Source organism: Epinephelus lanceolatus, chromosome 6 (genome assembly GCF_041903045.1).
Source record: "Epinephelus lanceolatus isolate andai-2023 chromosome 6, ASM4190304v1, whole genome shotgun sequence".
NCBI lineage: Eukaryota > Metazoa > Chordata > Actinopteri > Perciformes > Serranidae > Epinephelus > Epinephelus lanceolatus.
Window position 1 is genome coordinate 15,454,223 of NC_135739.1, and position 15,802 is coordinate 15,470,024.

General features: G+C 41.9%; 1 protein-coding gene across 1 annotated transcript; it reads left to right on the forward strand.

Moving 5' to 3' along the window:
• Nucleotides 1–826: 826 nt before the first annotated feature.
• Nucleotides 827–15,557, forward strand: rorca (RAR-related orphan receptor C a). The gene is made up of 10 exons (XM_033621847.2): nucleotides 827–1,155; nucleotides 8,118–8,203; nucleotides 8,366–8,507; nucleotides 8,652–9,092; nucleotides 9,201–9,322; nucleotides 10,233–10,365; nucleotides 11,903–12,010; nucleotides 12,149–12,259; nucleotides 13,551–13,663; nucleotides 13,782–15,557. The coding sequence occupies exons 1-10, from the start codon at nucleotides 1,149–1,151 to the stop codon at nucleotides 13,941–13,943; spliced, it is 1,425 nt and encodes a 474-aa protein (XP_033477738.1). The 5' UTR covers nucleotides 827–1,148; the 3' UTR covers nucleotides 13,944–15,557.
• Nucleotides 15,558–15,802: the final 245 nt, after the last annotated feature.

Consider the following 15,802-nt stretch of genomic DNA (forward strand, 5'->3'; position numbering starts at 1 on the left):
TGGCCCCCTACTTCATGGGGCCCCAGTGCAACCACACTGCCTGCATCATCTATATTTCTATATTTACGCCCCTGGTCATGGTACAATAAAGTAGTCTTATCCAAATATATCACATATACTTTCCATAGTCAAATTCTGGCCACTGGTTGACGTGAACTTCAGTGGACTATGTAATAAAAATCAGTTTCCAGATACTGGAAGAAATTGTCAAATATATTAACACCACACCTCATGCTTAGAGCTAGATTTTTGTTGTTGTTGTTGTATAATATAGACTATATGTGTGTACTTTCACCTGCATTATCATAACTTCCTGATACTATAACTAACATTAAATACAAGAAAGCTTCTTTTAAGCCAGCTGGTCTCTGCTGTTGATTTCCATGTGGTTTATTGTGTATAGAAACATGCAAAAACACCCATATGAACCTTTAAGTCTGTTTACAAATATCCAGTCTAATAAACTATAGCCTCTACATTGAGGGTTGTCGTGGAGATATTTTATTTATCTATAATTTTAAATGTAGCCTATCTCAGTTCATTTTGATTGAGGAAGAAAAATAAAACACTGCGGCTGGCTATTAGAGGTAAATGATCTGCACCGATATAAAACTGCGCTCTTGTTATTAAATAGTTCCCAAGCTGTTTGAGCGTCGGTCTGAACTGACACACTGCCACACTTTCCCACGCACGCGAGAACCTCCTTAAAGCGCGCGGAGGGTGGCGCGCGCGCGCGTCAGATCACGGGGCACGAGGCGGGCGGACCGCGGGGTGAGGATCATGTGTAGTCCACGCGCCGAAACTAGGTTACAGCGAGCGCAGAGCAGGAGGACACAGAGCTGTGCGAGGAGACGAGGAGCTGCTGCTGCTGTGTTACCGTGTCGCTGTTTCACCACTACTGTACCTCTGAGACTGCGCGGACCTGACGCGAAGTAAATAACTTACAAACACACCGTTGCTTTAATTTATAATTAACGTCGGCGCGTGCGAAGAAAAAGTCAGAAAATCCATATGAGGATTTGCTGTTGTGACAGTTTTCAGCTGCTCCGGTTTGGAGCAAATAAGTGCGCGTTGCTCTCACTGTTTCTTGGCTTCGTTTCCACCTGGAGTTGCATGAGTTGAAGAGTTGGACAGACTTCACCGCCGACATGAGAGGTGAGTTTGGTTACGTTACTTTTTCCCAGAATGTATTTTTTAACAGCTGGTGTTTATAAATAACTTTTGCATTTAGCGTGATAGAGCACTGCTGTGAGACTGAGTCCAAAGTGCGTAGGCTGCAGGCTCGCGCTAGAATAAACACCTGATTACATCATAGGGGGAAATAAAATAAAATGTTAGGCTGAATGTAAAATTACCACCTCTCTGTCCATGAAAATTGCTTGCACAATGTTAAAGGTAAATAAGCACATTACAAGATCTTTAGACATTTATTTAAATTATAGCACATACATGTATAAATGCTTAATTCTAAATGTGAATGTGTTCAGTGTGGTTTTATAAACTGTCATGGTTTTGTGCATGTATTTTGAGAAGAGGAGTTATGCGCTGTGGCTGTGTATCACTTTATTTGACCGGTGACTCCAGTTATGTAAGAGAGAGGGGAGGGAGGGAGTGAGCGGAGTGATTCAGAGGCTGTCAAAGCGAGCGAAAATCTGCTGGCAGGGGTTGTTTATGGTGAATAAGTAGTCCCCACTTTATCAGATTATCCTCATTTTTTTCCATTTGGTGGATTTTATTACGCTTTTGTTCCACTTCTGTGTGCTCCAACCATTAGTTTTCCATTTTAATGCACTCTGCTGGCATTTTTAAATTTAATTTTCAGTGATGTTTTAATGTGTCTCAGAGCACTGATGGTATGTTGGTCTGTGTTTTACTGTTACAGTTGGTTCATCAGCCAACGTGTTTTTGTTTTCAGCGTCAGCAGTATGGCGGCCGTTGTGAGGAGGTGCGGGAGGGAGGGAGGAGGGAGGGAGAGATAGAAAGGAGGTGCTCCATTGACCTAGTTCTGTCATTGAGGATTACAGTGTGTGTGTGTGTGTCTTTGTGTGTGTGCGTGTGCCAGTGGGTGGAGGGCCATGGTCTGTCGTCATTACTGATGAGATAATGTTGATAATGATAAATGACAAAAGCTGCACTGGAAGAGCCAGATTTTAATGCACCTTGCAAGATGCATGCTGCATTTTATTCTACGTTTTTTTTTTTATCATTTTTTAGTAAAAAGAAAAAAAACATTAGTTTTATACTATTTGGCAAATATTTAAGAAGATTAACTTTATTGTCAAGCTTTGACAAGGCTCAACATAAAATAATATGCATTTAAAACACAAAAAACAACACACAAACATACATAAAACATGACTATATTACTGTATTTATATATGAAATCTTACAACAAGTATCTGTTGATTTAAAGTAAAATACTTCTATTAAGATTCAACAGGCCACAGTTGTTCTGTGGATGTTGTTCTGTTGTGATGTCAACACCACGCACCGCTGCAACAAGCAGGATATGAGCACAGCAAGCCCACATAACCATGAAGCACAGCAGGGTTGAGTTAAGATCAGTTTCCTCTGTTAGCTAAGGTTATCAGCCAGAATGTGTGTCACTCAAGTCAAGCATGGCTTCTCAATCTGATTTCGTAAAAACGCCACATTACCCACAATATCACAAGAGCGTGAATATCACAAGCCGTGTGCAGATGTAATATTTCTGAGTCACCTTCATACCTGGAGGATCGCAAACAATGCTGTTGCACTTGTTTGTCTGTCTGAGAGTTATTGTAAACCATTGCACAAACAGGTTAGGTAGGTATAGTATTATGCAACAAGATCTAATAGACAAACTTCTATAAAGCACTTATTTTACATCTCAGTGGGCTGATGCTGTGCAGAGCTGAGGTGTTACAAGACTGTGCTGGAGCTCAGTTAGTCCAGGATCAAAGGTAGGGTGGCAGTAAAGAGGAGAGGGCGCTCTCTGAGCTCCAAGTCTGCTGCTGTGCCGAGCTCTGCCTCAAAGACACTATCTGTTGCAGCCTTGGGGAAGTTCACAGCGAACTACAGTATGTGTCAAGGTGCCCCTTCTCTCTGACAACTGCACGCTAAGATTCCTTTCCCCTTATCTAAAGCTTTCACTCTTCACCCAGCCTGCATGTTAGTATTAAAGCAAAATGTTAGGTAGTGCTGTTTATGTAGATTTTGTTTCATTTATATAAAATATTTTAGTAACACAGCTCACTTTGCAGCACAGTTATGTACACAATGATTACACACAAATAATATTTTCCTTTGCGGTATCCTAAGTCATTTCGATAGGCCATATCTTTGCTCCACGTACGCCAGATGATAAGTGACATCTAAACAGACCCGAAGAGACTTGAATTCAAGGCGACTGCGATTGCTGCAGTATAGTCCTAAATTTGTTCCTGTGGTTTGGAACAGCATGCAAAATTACATGCTGTGCACTGAATTCCTCCGTCTGGTTTTGCTTGTGTTGCAGAGGCCCACTTGGGTTTTGGGCTCGGAGCTGCATAAACAGCCCGATCAAGTGAATGCACTTTATCTCCTCTGATCAATGGTGAGGAATTACAGAGGCACAGAGTGTGAAGCCTGGCTTCTTGGCAGGCATGGCAGTGTTGTTTGGTAATCCATAGCATAAAGCAAAGGGGGGAAAATAGAAAGGGAAATATAAAAAGTGGAAACTGCACAAAGTGGGGAAAAAATGTGTTTCGGGATATCTTCACCTGGCAGGGTCGACAGCTGTACTGCTGAGCTCCTTTTTAGGATGTGTGCTGATGGAAGTACAATTAATATTCTATTCCTTTGAACTGCCAGGAAAGTAATAGTTCTTACAGCATTATGCTGACTGTATTACAGAAAAATGGAAGAAAATTATTCCAGTCACAAGGAAGGAGAAAACACCTGAAATGCCCCACAGACTGTTTCTATTCAGTGTTACTCTCCTGCTGTCAAAACCCATCAGCAAGGGCTGCAGTTAAAAGCATACCTGCTGCAGGCCTGTGCGATGGACTCGGTGTACACGTATACCTCTCATTCCACTACTGTCACATCTGCTGAGTAATTACTTGAACCTGTGGTGCATTTTTAAAGAGACTGGGGTTAGTGTCAGGCCATATTATACTATCTGTGTTCTCTAGGTAGGTCAGCGGGAGGAAAAGAAGAAGAGGAAAAGCAGCCATTACTGTCCACATACAGTATCTGCAGGCTATAGAACACATGTGGTAGCTGAGGCCCTGAATTGGGAGATACTGTGTGTAGGAAAGGAGATGTCAGACAGAGGACATTAGTTGATATTCGTGGAAATAGCTGCCAACTTTGACTTTGCATGCCCCCTCTGTTGGAAACCCGATTGTACAGTGTGTTACACAATACACCATATATGCTGTTGTTCCTATAGAGGCCCCTCAGCCCCTCCGAATGTAGGTTAAGTATACAGTATGTCAGGTAAATGCAGACTGCAAGGTAAATAGGACCTTGGACTGTGTTTGATTAGGTGGGATGAGAGAGCAAAGTCCCAGAGGTTTTACAGCAATGATGGAGAAAATTGCTGAAGAAAAGACACTGACACACTGACACAGAAAGGAGTTTTAAATCGCCACATGTAGAGACTGAGTTTAAAAGCTCTCCTGTGTGAAAAGACGCTTCTTTGCAGTGTAGGAAATGGAATACAATTTATGATAGGAGGGATTTGTACACCAGACATTTATATATACAGTTATCTACATTTATATACATGTACTTAATATTGCTTCAGCTTCGTTTAGACTTAAAAGCTAGTGTCTATTATATAATTCAAAAATTTCAGCTACATTTTATCTACAGTCAATAGATTTTTGTGTAGCCTTTAACACATGCCAACAGCATTTAAGCACACAGAATGAGTGTTTTCCTTGTTTGTGTAAGTACAGGCTGTCTCAGAACAGAGATACGAGGAACTGCTCTAAATAAACTCAGATGAGAATAAAGAAACCGTTGTTCAGGCCCATACTGCAACACAACATACCGAAAAGTGAATGGCCGCAGAGTAGACTGGTTTAGCTGTCGGTGGCGACTCTATTAACTGCTTTAGACACTGTTATTTATACTAAACAGTGCACACTTCTGTGCTGAGGTGTGATTTGTGCAACATGTATTTGCCAATAGTCCAGGATGGCAGGAGGAATCTCTGTGCTGCCAACTGCACCGGAGTAAAAATAGATTTATGGTGTAGCTGAAACACAGCTGAAATTTCACTCAAATACTTGACATGCTGCGACAAGTTGAGAGCCACTATTAGCTGTGTGTGTTGCCCCCGCTCCAGCTTACTGTATAGATGTTTGGGGAAATATTTCCAGATGTTACGCATGCTGTAAAAGGGGGGCAGGTTGTGTATGCCAGTTTCAACTGCTCATCCATCTTTGGGTGAAACCTTACATTGTTTTGCTTCCAAACCAAAAGCAGGGCTCCGCCTTTCTTTAATTTAAAGACTGAGTCAGATTGGGTTCCACCTTAAAACCTGCAAGAAACCAGATTGTGTTCCTTGTGAGGCTGCCACCACAAGCGCCTCCCCCTTTTTGCTGAATGAGAAACTGTGTCAGTGGAGCAGCTCCTGCTCTCTGGGCCTGACGGTGCAGCTCAGCTGACTGGCAGGTGAGGTGGCGACTCACAGACAAAGCCGCTCACTCAGCAGCCAATGGTAGCGCAGGAGGGTGAGGGAGGATCGTCACACCGTTGCTAAGACAACCACCTTTGAATGAGTGTGTTCATGGAATGCGGCCAGACGGCAGTTATATAACAGGCTGAAGGGCGGGGGGAGGCTCCGGAGAGGGAGCGATAAAGGGAGCAATAGAAAGGGATTTTTTTCCATTGGCCTTTATTTATTTATATCCTCCAGTTGCGTCGGCCCAGTAGGAATGATACCCAACAGAAACAGTCACCTGCACTGCACAGAAAGTCTTTGTGGAGGGGGAAATGTTGAATTATATTTTTTCTAAGTTGTGATTTTCAGGGTAGTCGTTAACCTCTTTTGATTTCCTTGTGTGACGCATATCCCTCCCCACGCATAGTGACTCATGTGATTGGTTGGTCGTGAGTAGTTTATCAAAGAGCCCTTAGAAAACAGCAATTTTCTGAAGAGCTGTGATGGCCAGTTAAAGCTGTTGCTGCGATTTACAGGTTACCTAATACCCTCTGTGACCCAACAAAAGTGGTTTGGGGATTGTTTGGTACACCCTGCTGCCCGAGCCAAATCAAATCTTTCACACAGTCTACACAGCAGCAGTCAGTTGCAGTTATTTTGCGGGTTACAATTGTAGGCCTTGGAGGGTTCAGCACAGCATAAGTCTTTGTTAACCTGCTAACATTTTGCTCATAGTGGAGGAGGAGCGACATAGAGAGAGAAAGAGAGAGAGAGGGCTGTGAAACTTTATAACCCTGGGCCTCAGCTAATGCAATTGACCTGCTATTCTGGGCTCGAGGAGGCCCAGCTACTTAGATAAACAACATAATGAAAAGAACAGACTGTTCCTGAGTAAGAAGGCTCAGTCTTCCACAATGAACTCAAGGTGCATAATGTTTACGCAGTGTACTTTATCACAGGATCCACTGTACAATCCACTTAGCTACATTTCAAACCTTGTAACGCAAACAACAACATTTGACTGTCAAGAAATAACTGGGAAAGTCAAGTGATTCTTCCTGTACCAACACCTGTCACACGCATAAATATTTGAATAAAAAAGATTGTCTAGAATAAATATTGATTTATTATAGTGCCAACATTTGATATGACTGAGGTGTTGGTTTGACAGTAACGGCAGTCAGCATACACCTAAAAGAAGATATTCCAGCAACTTGTCTTTATCGCAATGCTTCTGGACAGTGACGAAAGATGTTTGCCTGTTACATATTTATGGGCTGGGTTTTCTGAATATGTTTATGTAGATGCCAATCATGCAACAACTGCAATAGATAAAATCTCCTCACGTGCAGTTAGGGCTGCACAATTTTATCATGTTTATTATCTTCATTGCATTGTAAACTTGTACGATAAACACATTTCAAAAGACTGCAATATTTTTAGCAATCATCACTAAAAACTGCACTTTAAAATGTAACTATCAGTCTTTTTTTCCATTAGTGCCTTTTGTGTTCAGTTCAACGTTCAATTTGTTCAATTAAATAATGTTAGAAATAATTTCCTTTAATTTTTTAATTCAGCAACAAACAATTTGTTGTGCTTTAGCAATTTACTGAAGGCAGCAGAAAACTGAATACACTTTAACATCCATTTATTTATTGCAAGTAATATCATTAAAGTCGTATTCAACAATCACATCACGTCACATCTTCTAACAGCTTCATCCTCTTGAGGGCTGGAGCGTATCCCATCTGACATTGGGTGAGAGGCAGAGTACACCCTGGACAGGTCGCCAGACTGTCGCAGGGCTGACAGACAACCATTCACACTCACATTCACATTCACACCTACGGACAATTTAGAGTCACCAATTAACCTAATCCCCAATCTGCATGTCTTTGGACTGTGGGAGGAAGCCAGAGTGCCTGGAGAGAACCCACGCTGACACGGGGAGAACATGCAAACTCCGCACAGAAGTGCTCCCACACCCGGGATCGAACCGGGAACCCTCTTGCTGTGAGGCGACAGTGCTAACCACCACACCACCGTGCCGCCCATTAGTTTTACATTAGTCTCCCAATTATTTTCTTAATTGACTGTTTAGTTGTCTTGTCTGTAAAATGTCAGCCAACAGTCCAATAATCAAAAATATTCAGTGATGTAAAACAGAGAGAAGAGGGGCAAGTTTGCTGGAAAAATGACTCTAACAATTAACTGATTGTCAAAATAGTCACTCATTGATTTTTTTTTTGTGGATTGGCTAATCGATTAATCACCTAATCCTTTTAGATCGATACCATTGTGATGAATGAAAGAAACGCACAGTGTTATGATTCATATTTAATCCCAATCTCTATGTAGTTGTTTGTTTCTCGGTAACTAAGTACAAAATTAAATTCTTTTTCAGTCTCAGTCTCTTTTAAAATGTTTTTTACTGTTTCACTGATTTCCTTTTTTCCCTCATTTATCTCTGTCTCTGCAGCTCAAATAGAAGTGATACCATGTAAAATCTGTGGGGACAAATCATCAGGGATCCACTATGGTGTCATCACCTGTGAAGGCTGCAAGGTGAGCTATCAACTATCTCCTTTATTATTTGTTAATTATAGTGGGAAAAGTAGTTTAAAGGCATTGTAAGTTTTGGTAATGATCTCCCCAACAAGCATTTAGATGTTCACATTGTTTCACTGATTCCAATTTTGCACGTTTGTCTTTTTTTTTTGTCTGTAGGGTTTCTTCCGACGCAGCCAGCAGAACAATGCTATGTACTCCTGCTCACGACAGAGGAACTGTCTCATTGACCGGACCAACCGTAACCGTTGTCAGCACTGCAGGCTGCAGAAGTGTCTCGCTCTGGGCATGAGCCGCGATGGTGAGTTCAGCCACTCAATCTATATTTAATCAACTCAGTTTCCACTTCATACTTGTCACATTGGATGAGTCATATAATCCTTGTTTGACCTAGACTATACCTTCCTGAGTGTTTAATTTTCGTCTTTACATCCTTCTGTCGCAGCCGTCAAGTTTGGTCGAATGTCCAAAAAGCAGCGTGACAGCCTGTATGCAGAGGTCCAGAAGCACCAGCAGTCCCAGGAGTGTGCAGGGCTTGGTGTCAGAGAGGAGAATAGCGACCTGACTGACCACGGCCGTTCCTACAGAAGAGGCTCCAGCACCGCACTCAGCGACCTGGACGACATCACCACGCTGCCAGAAAGCCTGCTTTTCGATCTGCCGCTGACCCCAGAGGATGGAGGTGGGGAGTACTGTAACCTGGACATGCTGGGCGGCAGTGGAGGCAGCAGTTTGTCCTCTCAGAGCTCACCAGAACAGACCAACTTGGACTTTGTAGACGGCAACCACAGCATCAAGCATGAGTACCAGCTGTTGCACGACTCTGGACTCTTCTCACATGCTATCCTCAACCCGCTGCCCGAGGGCTGCTCCCTGCTTGAGATAGGTCAGTATAAATCCTATGAAGCCTAGCTGCTGAATAATGTCCAGTAGCTTGTTAAATCTATCTCAAAAACAACATTAATCTCATCACAAAACCTTTCCCTCTGTTCAGAGCATATAACTCAGAGTGTGCTGAAGTCCCATATTGAGACGAGCCAGTACAGCACAGAGGAGCTGAAGAGAATGGCGTGGACCTTGTATAGCCCGGAGGAGACACGATCATACCAGACCAAGGTATGCATGCAACATAACCTCATACAACGGGTTGTTACATATCTTATTAAAATGCACATAGAAGGAACACAATGGATTAGTGGGTAGAGCAGGGGTCCCCTATACGAAGGCAAATTTGTAAAGTCACAAAGGTTAGGTTTTTGCAAGTAAAGTTACATAGGTTAGGTTTATAAAAGTAAAAACACCTGTCTCCTGAAGGAAGGTCCTGTGTTTGTTTAACCTATCCACTGCCCCAACCTGCCTTGTTACGCAGACTTTCGCTCTTTATACTACTTCCTTCCTTACTTCTGTCAGCGCATTGGTGACATGATCACAGCCTTCCCAGTTATGTGGGTTATACTCGGAATTACTGGCTCATGATTACGTGGTTAAGTAGGAAAGGCCTGACATATGACACATTATTGTACTGCAAGTAAATGACATTTATACACAACTGTTCTGTACAGTCTAAATGTAAAGTTACACATTAGTCACAGTTTCACATCGTTATAGTTTGCCCATCCTGCTGTGTTCTTCTCTTGTACAAAGTTCACAAAGGGACGTTTTCAGGTTTTTAACCTTGCACAAAAATCAACTGTAAAACTTCTACAAAGAAGTTTCCTAAAACAAATAATAGTGTTCCTTTCTTATCACCCGAGTTGATTCTTACAGTGGCGTTTGCATATCCAAACATTTTTATCACACACCTCAGACTGGGCTTTTTGTCTCACTAGTCAAGGTTGTAGGACATAGTTTTACAGGAGATGCAGCATATTATCAGACAAGCTGTAGGTCAGGACGTCTTTAGGGGTCACTCAACCCACTCAACCAGAGTGTAGATAAGCTCAGAGTTAACAGAGCACAACTTGTATGATGCCTATTATGTATTACGATTCTCATAAAGCCTCCCTGCTTCTGCTTTCTCTTTCAGTCCGCTGAGGTGATGTGGCAACAATGTGCCATTCACATCACCAATGCAATCCAGTATGTGGTAGAGTTCGCCAAGCGCATCTCTGGCTTCATGGACCTCTGTCAGAACGATCAGATTATCCTCCTCAAAGCAGGTCAGAACATGACACCAGCATTCACACTGTGTAGGCTAACGCTATATACTTGGTGTTTCATAACAGTCAGGAGCTGATTTTACAAGATATATGTCCTCAGCAAGACAAGAAGCCTGCAGCATGAATGTTTATTACTTTTAGCTTCATCAAAGACAGCTGTTATATGAACAGTACATTACCCTTGAGTGGGAGATGACTTCACATAGTCCCGATATCACATGCAAGCAGAGTGACGTGAAAAGGCTACTCTGCAGAATGGCTGTCCCTTGTTTTAATCACACTGCCTTCTCAGGTCATCAAGCACACTCATAATTCATGTAGGCCTTCGTGTGATCCGTTTCTTCAGGTGTTAGAAATTTGAAATTGATGTTTGGTTTTCAGTGACAACCAAAAACATAAATCATTCAGAACAACAGGCAAATGGCTTTGAGTGGCAGCCAAGGTATTCTCATTTCACGAGGATGAAACACACATACAAAGGTCTTCTGTTTAGTTGGACAAATTTATCATGGTTAACTGGTGCAACATGTGTCCACGCCCATGCATATACCAAACCTGCGTATCACCTGAAGGGTGAAGAAAGCTAGGTTACAGTATTGTGAATGTAGGTTAACAATAACATTTAAATACAATTCAACAGGAGTAGATTCTTGAATGTATCATCACCATAAGTGTGTCAAGCCTACGACTTATAATCAGCAGTGATAATACAAAAGTCTAAGTGAACCAGTGACTACAAAGCACTCTTGTCAGTGAGGAATGTTTGACTTTATGTAATCATGACGGGGGAGATTTAAAAAGACATTTGTTCAAGAAATATGAGGCCTTCTTCCTAAAACTTGCACAAATTGTAAAACTTTGTCACTTTATCCTCAGACGATTTGATTGTTAAAGATGAAAGATGACAGGCACTTAGTTTCTGTCAGTGTTGCTGCTGAGCACAGCCTAATATACTGTGGATCATTTAGAAAGAGTTTGAGATGTGCAGGCTTGTTTCCCTCTACTCCAACTTGTTCAGCGACTCTAGTCAAGACAGCTGCCTCGGTGTGTTGGTGCGTTCTGTTTTGTATGTTAACAGTCACATTAGCATCCTTCTATATGTGTCATATTAACACATTTTTTGGACTATATGTCTGTACGTTGCACATCCTACTATACTTCTGCGGGTTCTCCGGCTTCCTCCCACAGCCCAAAGACATGCATGTTAGGTTAATTGGTGACTCTAAATTGGCTGTAGGTGTGAATGGTTGTCTGTCTCTATGTGTTAGCTCTGCATAGTCTGGCGGCCTGTCCAGGCTGTACCCCGCCTCTCGCCCAATGTCAGCTGGCATAGGCTCCAGCACCCACGTGCCCCCTAACAGGATACGCAGTTATGGAAAATGAATTAATTTACATTTATATTATGCACCAATACACCAATGCAAATTCCTTGTGTGTGAAAACCTACTTGGCAATAAACTGGATTCTGATTCTTAGCTATTTAGATATGTATGTGCCACTAATGTTATGTCTGGATTTTTCTTCTGTGTTTCCACAGGCTGCATGGATGTTCTTCTGATCCGCATGTGTCGGGCCTACAACCCCATTAATAATACATTGCTCTTTGATGGAAAGTTTGCGACTGCTCATCTTTTCAAAGCTCTCGGTGAGTCAACACTGTCTCTCTCTATTACTATCTCTGCCTCTGATCAACTTTTTATGTGTTACATCTGTGTCACATCATCGCAGTGAGTCGGCTCTGTTTTGATGATGACTTTACTTTTCTTTCTTTTCTTCCTTTAAGGCTGTGACGACCTTGTGAATGCAGTGTTTGACTTGGCTAAAAGCCTGAGCCGTATACAGATGTCCGAAGAAGAGATGGCTCTCTTCAGTGCTGCTGTGCTGCTCTCACCAGGTAAGATTATTTTTCTTTAACTGAATGGATTTATGTTCACTATTGTATTACTATAACCAAGAGAGGCCACTGTTCAGCAGTTCGTACATTTGATCCGTAAAAAGCTCGTGACCTGTGATGCTGTTTGAAGACAGTAAACAGAAATGTTTACCAGCACTGTGAAAAGTTGCTGCACAAGTTTAACACACCGACTTAATCAATATAGTTGACGCCAGTGGATACAAAAGTTAATTAAAAATGATTGTATGTTGTGAGTTCTATGTTTACCGGCTGCAGACCAGTGGCATACTAAAGCTTAGAGTCAACATATCTTTATCTTACGTAACATAACAACAAAGTGTGACCTCTTTAAGTATTACAAAATATCATTCCTGCACGCTCACATTGTTTATTTTCAGTATTTTGTCACTATTTAACAAATATTATTTACTTTATGTTGAAATGACAGGATAATTATTAATTATAGATTAAAGACTTTTGTGACAAGTGGAATTTTACTCCTATTATAACCAATCTTTGCTTGTGACCTTAACCTGTTTTCTTAGTAGTCTACATTATTCAGATTGCATTATCCATCCATAGACATAAAAAAGACATTTTCAAATAGTAAAATAAAGTGTCTTCACATCATAAATTAATCAGCAACACTGCACCCATGGTAACTTATTACCAGCACCAACAGGATTTCGACTTACCAGTGTGAATCTCCTTAATTGTACCCATACTTTTGCACACAAAGGCTGCAAAGTTTGTGTATCTGACTTTACTGATGGTCATTTTTCAAAGGATTACATGTTTTTTTGACATTCCTACTTTGCATCCAGCTATTGACTATGAAAATCAGCTCACACAGAGTTGAAACAACAAGCCTGTCACTGTAATGGCAGCCTGCTGTTAAATCTTGGATGCTGAAGAGTCCTAAGAGTCCCTGCTGACACCTGCATTACCATGCAATATTAATATAACTGACATTTAAAAAAGTCATTACGACAGATCAGTTATCTCAGACAAGTTTCATGTCTCTGCAAACTGTTGTTATTGTGTTGCGCAGCCAGCAGCTGTCTTGAGGAAAATCAATTCAAAAGTTATGATGTGCTCTGAAAAATGAGCAGCAGTTATGTAATATAAGAGCACTTAAAGTTAATCTGCACGACACAGCGCATGTAATGCTCGGTGCATTTTGTGTTCTTCCTCTAGGTATTTGTGCACCGTAAACCCTCACCAGGTGCAGTTTTAAATTGGCAGCATGACAACAGTAATGAAACCATCTTGTCAATCTCATTTCCCTCAGACCGACCCTGGCTGACAGATGTTCAGAAGATACAGAAGTTGCAGGAGAAAGTCTACGTTGCTCTGCAGCGCTGCCTACAAAAAGAGGGAGCATCAGATGAGAAGCTAGCTAAGGTACAGAGCCTGCTGTGTTACTGCATCAAAAACTGACATGACGCTTTGTTCTCCTTCTTTTTAATAAGATGTTTAATTTGTATTTTCTTCTTTCTCCTTTTCTGTATCTCCCTTCTAGATGGTTTCTAAGCTTCCCATCATGAAGTCCATTTGCAACCTACACATCGACAAACTGGAGTTTTTCCGCCTAGTCCACCCTGAGACAGCGTATACCTTTCCCCCTCTGTATAGGGAGGTTTTTGGCAGTGAAATCACCTTCCCAGACTCCACAGAGGGCTAGTTCCGTTTAGCTTAATAGCGGGATTCAAATAGAGACATTGAGGTGGTGGGAGGGGGGAGATAAAAATGTGGCAACCAGCTGAGGCAAGACCAACCAGCAGCTCAATGACAATCCTGCACGCTACACTTTAGGACACACTCCTCTCACCTACGAGCTCCCTGTGGAGTAGCTCACACCGCCCTGCCAGCCAGTCCATTCAGCTCCAGTGTAACACTACAGCAACTGCTGCAGGGTACTCAGTGCATGTTACCTCTTTTTTTAGGGACTTACTAAAGAGTAGCCTACATCATTTGTATTCTCAAAAATGTTTTTCTATGAAAAGACCTGTGACCTTTCATCAAGCTGACTTTTACTTTGACCGTTCTCACAGTACCTGTAAGCTATTTTTGAATGTACCCCCTTTTTCCCTTTACCGTTCAGCACAGCCCTAGGCTTGATGTAGAATGTACATACTTAAAATCCTCACCTACTTTGTGGAGGTTTGCAGTAACGATGCCTGTGTCACTTCTCAGTCCGGTCTTGGTTTATTGTTTCATTCAATATTTTGGTAGCGCCCATATTTTGCAGTTTTGTAACGTATGAACAAACTGTTTAAAGGGACCACGATCAAAGTCACAAACAGACAGGGTTTTTTAAACTGTGTGAATTGAGGGCAAGCACTCAGAGTGTCTGCCCAGCGCGCACCTGCAGACTCTTGCACACAGAGCAAAAAACATAGCACTTACGCTGATCTTTTTAGGTATTTTTACTAGCACACCCACAGACACTGATGTAAGTGAGCTCTTTACTTTTTTTTAATACAATCAGTGACCTCAGCCCTTATACCTTTTTCCCTTTGAAAATGCCACTTAGAGAGTGAGAGAATCAGAGGTATTTTGAAAGTATTTTCAGATGCTCCTTTTACATATATATATATATATATATATATATATATATATATATATGATAACACCTATATAATTGTGTAAGATAAAAGCTGTTGTGAATTCATCCCGAGTGAGGGGGAGAGGGATGTGTTTGTGCTCAGGTCACTCAAACAGATACTGCCTGCCCAAACGTTGGGGTTCTGGGATGGAAAGATTGCTGAAAAGCAAATCTAATGGATGATTAGCACTTATGAGACCTTGTTAAAATCCAAAATGAACTCTCGGCACAAGATTTTACGGGTTCGCACTTAGACTGCCATCTGTGAAACTTATGTTAAAACCAGTCAGAGATGCTAGATACACCCTCCCATTGTAGAAACGCTGTGTGAACGAGGTGCTGGGCAGCCGGCCACTGTGGGGCGTGGAACTGTCACACCTCAGCCCCCCTCCACAGAAGAGTGCCATTGCCCAAAACCTCCAGCACCGTCTCAACCAGCAGGTTCGGAAAAACTTTGGGAGCAAAGAAAGAAATGTGACATTTTACCACATTTCCATGGACATGTTTGGATAAGGGGCAGAGAATGGACATGGTGTTATTTAAGTTCCTTAGACATTGGTTAGTGGCGTCAACTGTCTGCGCCAACTTTCACTACTTCTTGAGGCGGACTGCGCTATTGCAGGAAGCCATGGTGTTTTGATCTGAAAATTAGATCCTCTGTTCCTCTTCCCCCACTCCCTTACTACCTCACCCTCTTCAAACACTACATGGCACAGCAAAGGGTTGACAGAGCCATCAGCTACCCCCCTGAGTTAGTATTTCTGCATACATACTGAAGAGCTTCTTCAAAAATGTAACAATTAGTGGTGTAATTTGAAGGCTGACTAAAAACTATGGTAAAATTTGTTATTGCGCTCTTAAAACTGGACAGGAGACAAAGAGCAAACTGAACTGCTGGATCTACTTATGCTGAGGATCTCTGACTGCTTTTCTGT

Coding starts and splice junctions, on each gene's coding strand:
- rorca (XM_033621847.2), top strand. Junction 12,011..12,148: donor TCATCTTTTCAAAGCTCTCG/GTGAGTCAACAC, acceptor TCTTCCTTTAAG/GCTGTGACGACCTTGTGAAT. Junction 12,260..13,550: donor TGCTGTGCTGCTCTCACCAG/GTAAGATTATTT, acceptor CATTTCCCTCAG/ACCGACCCTGGCTGACAGAT.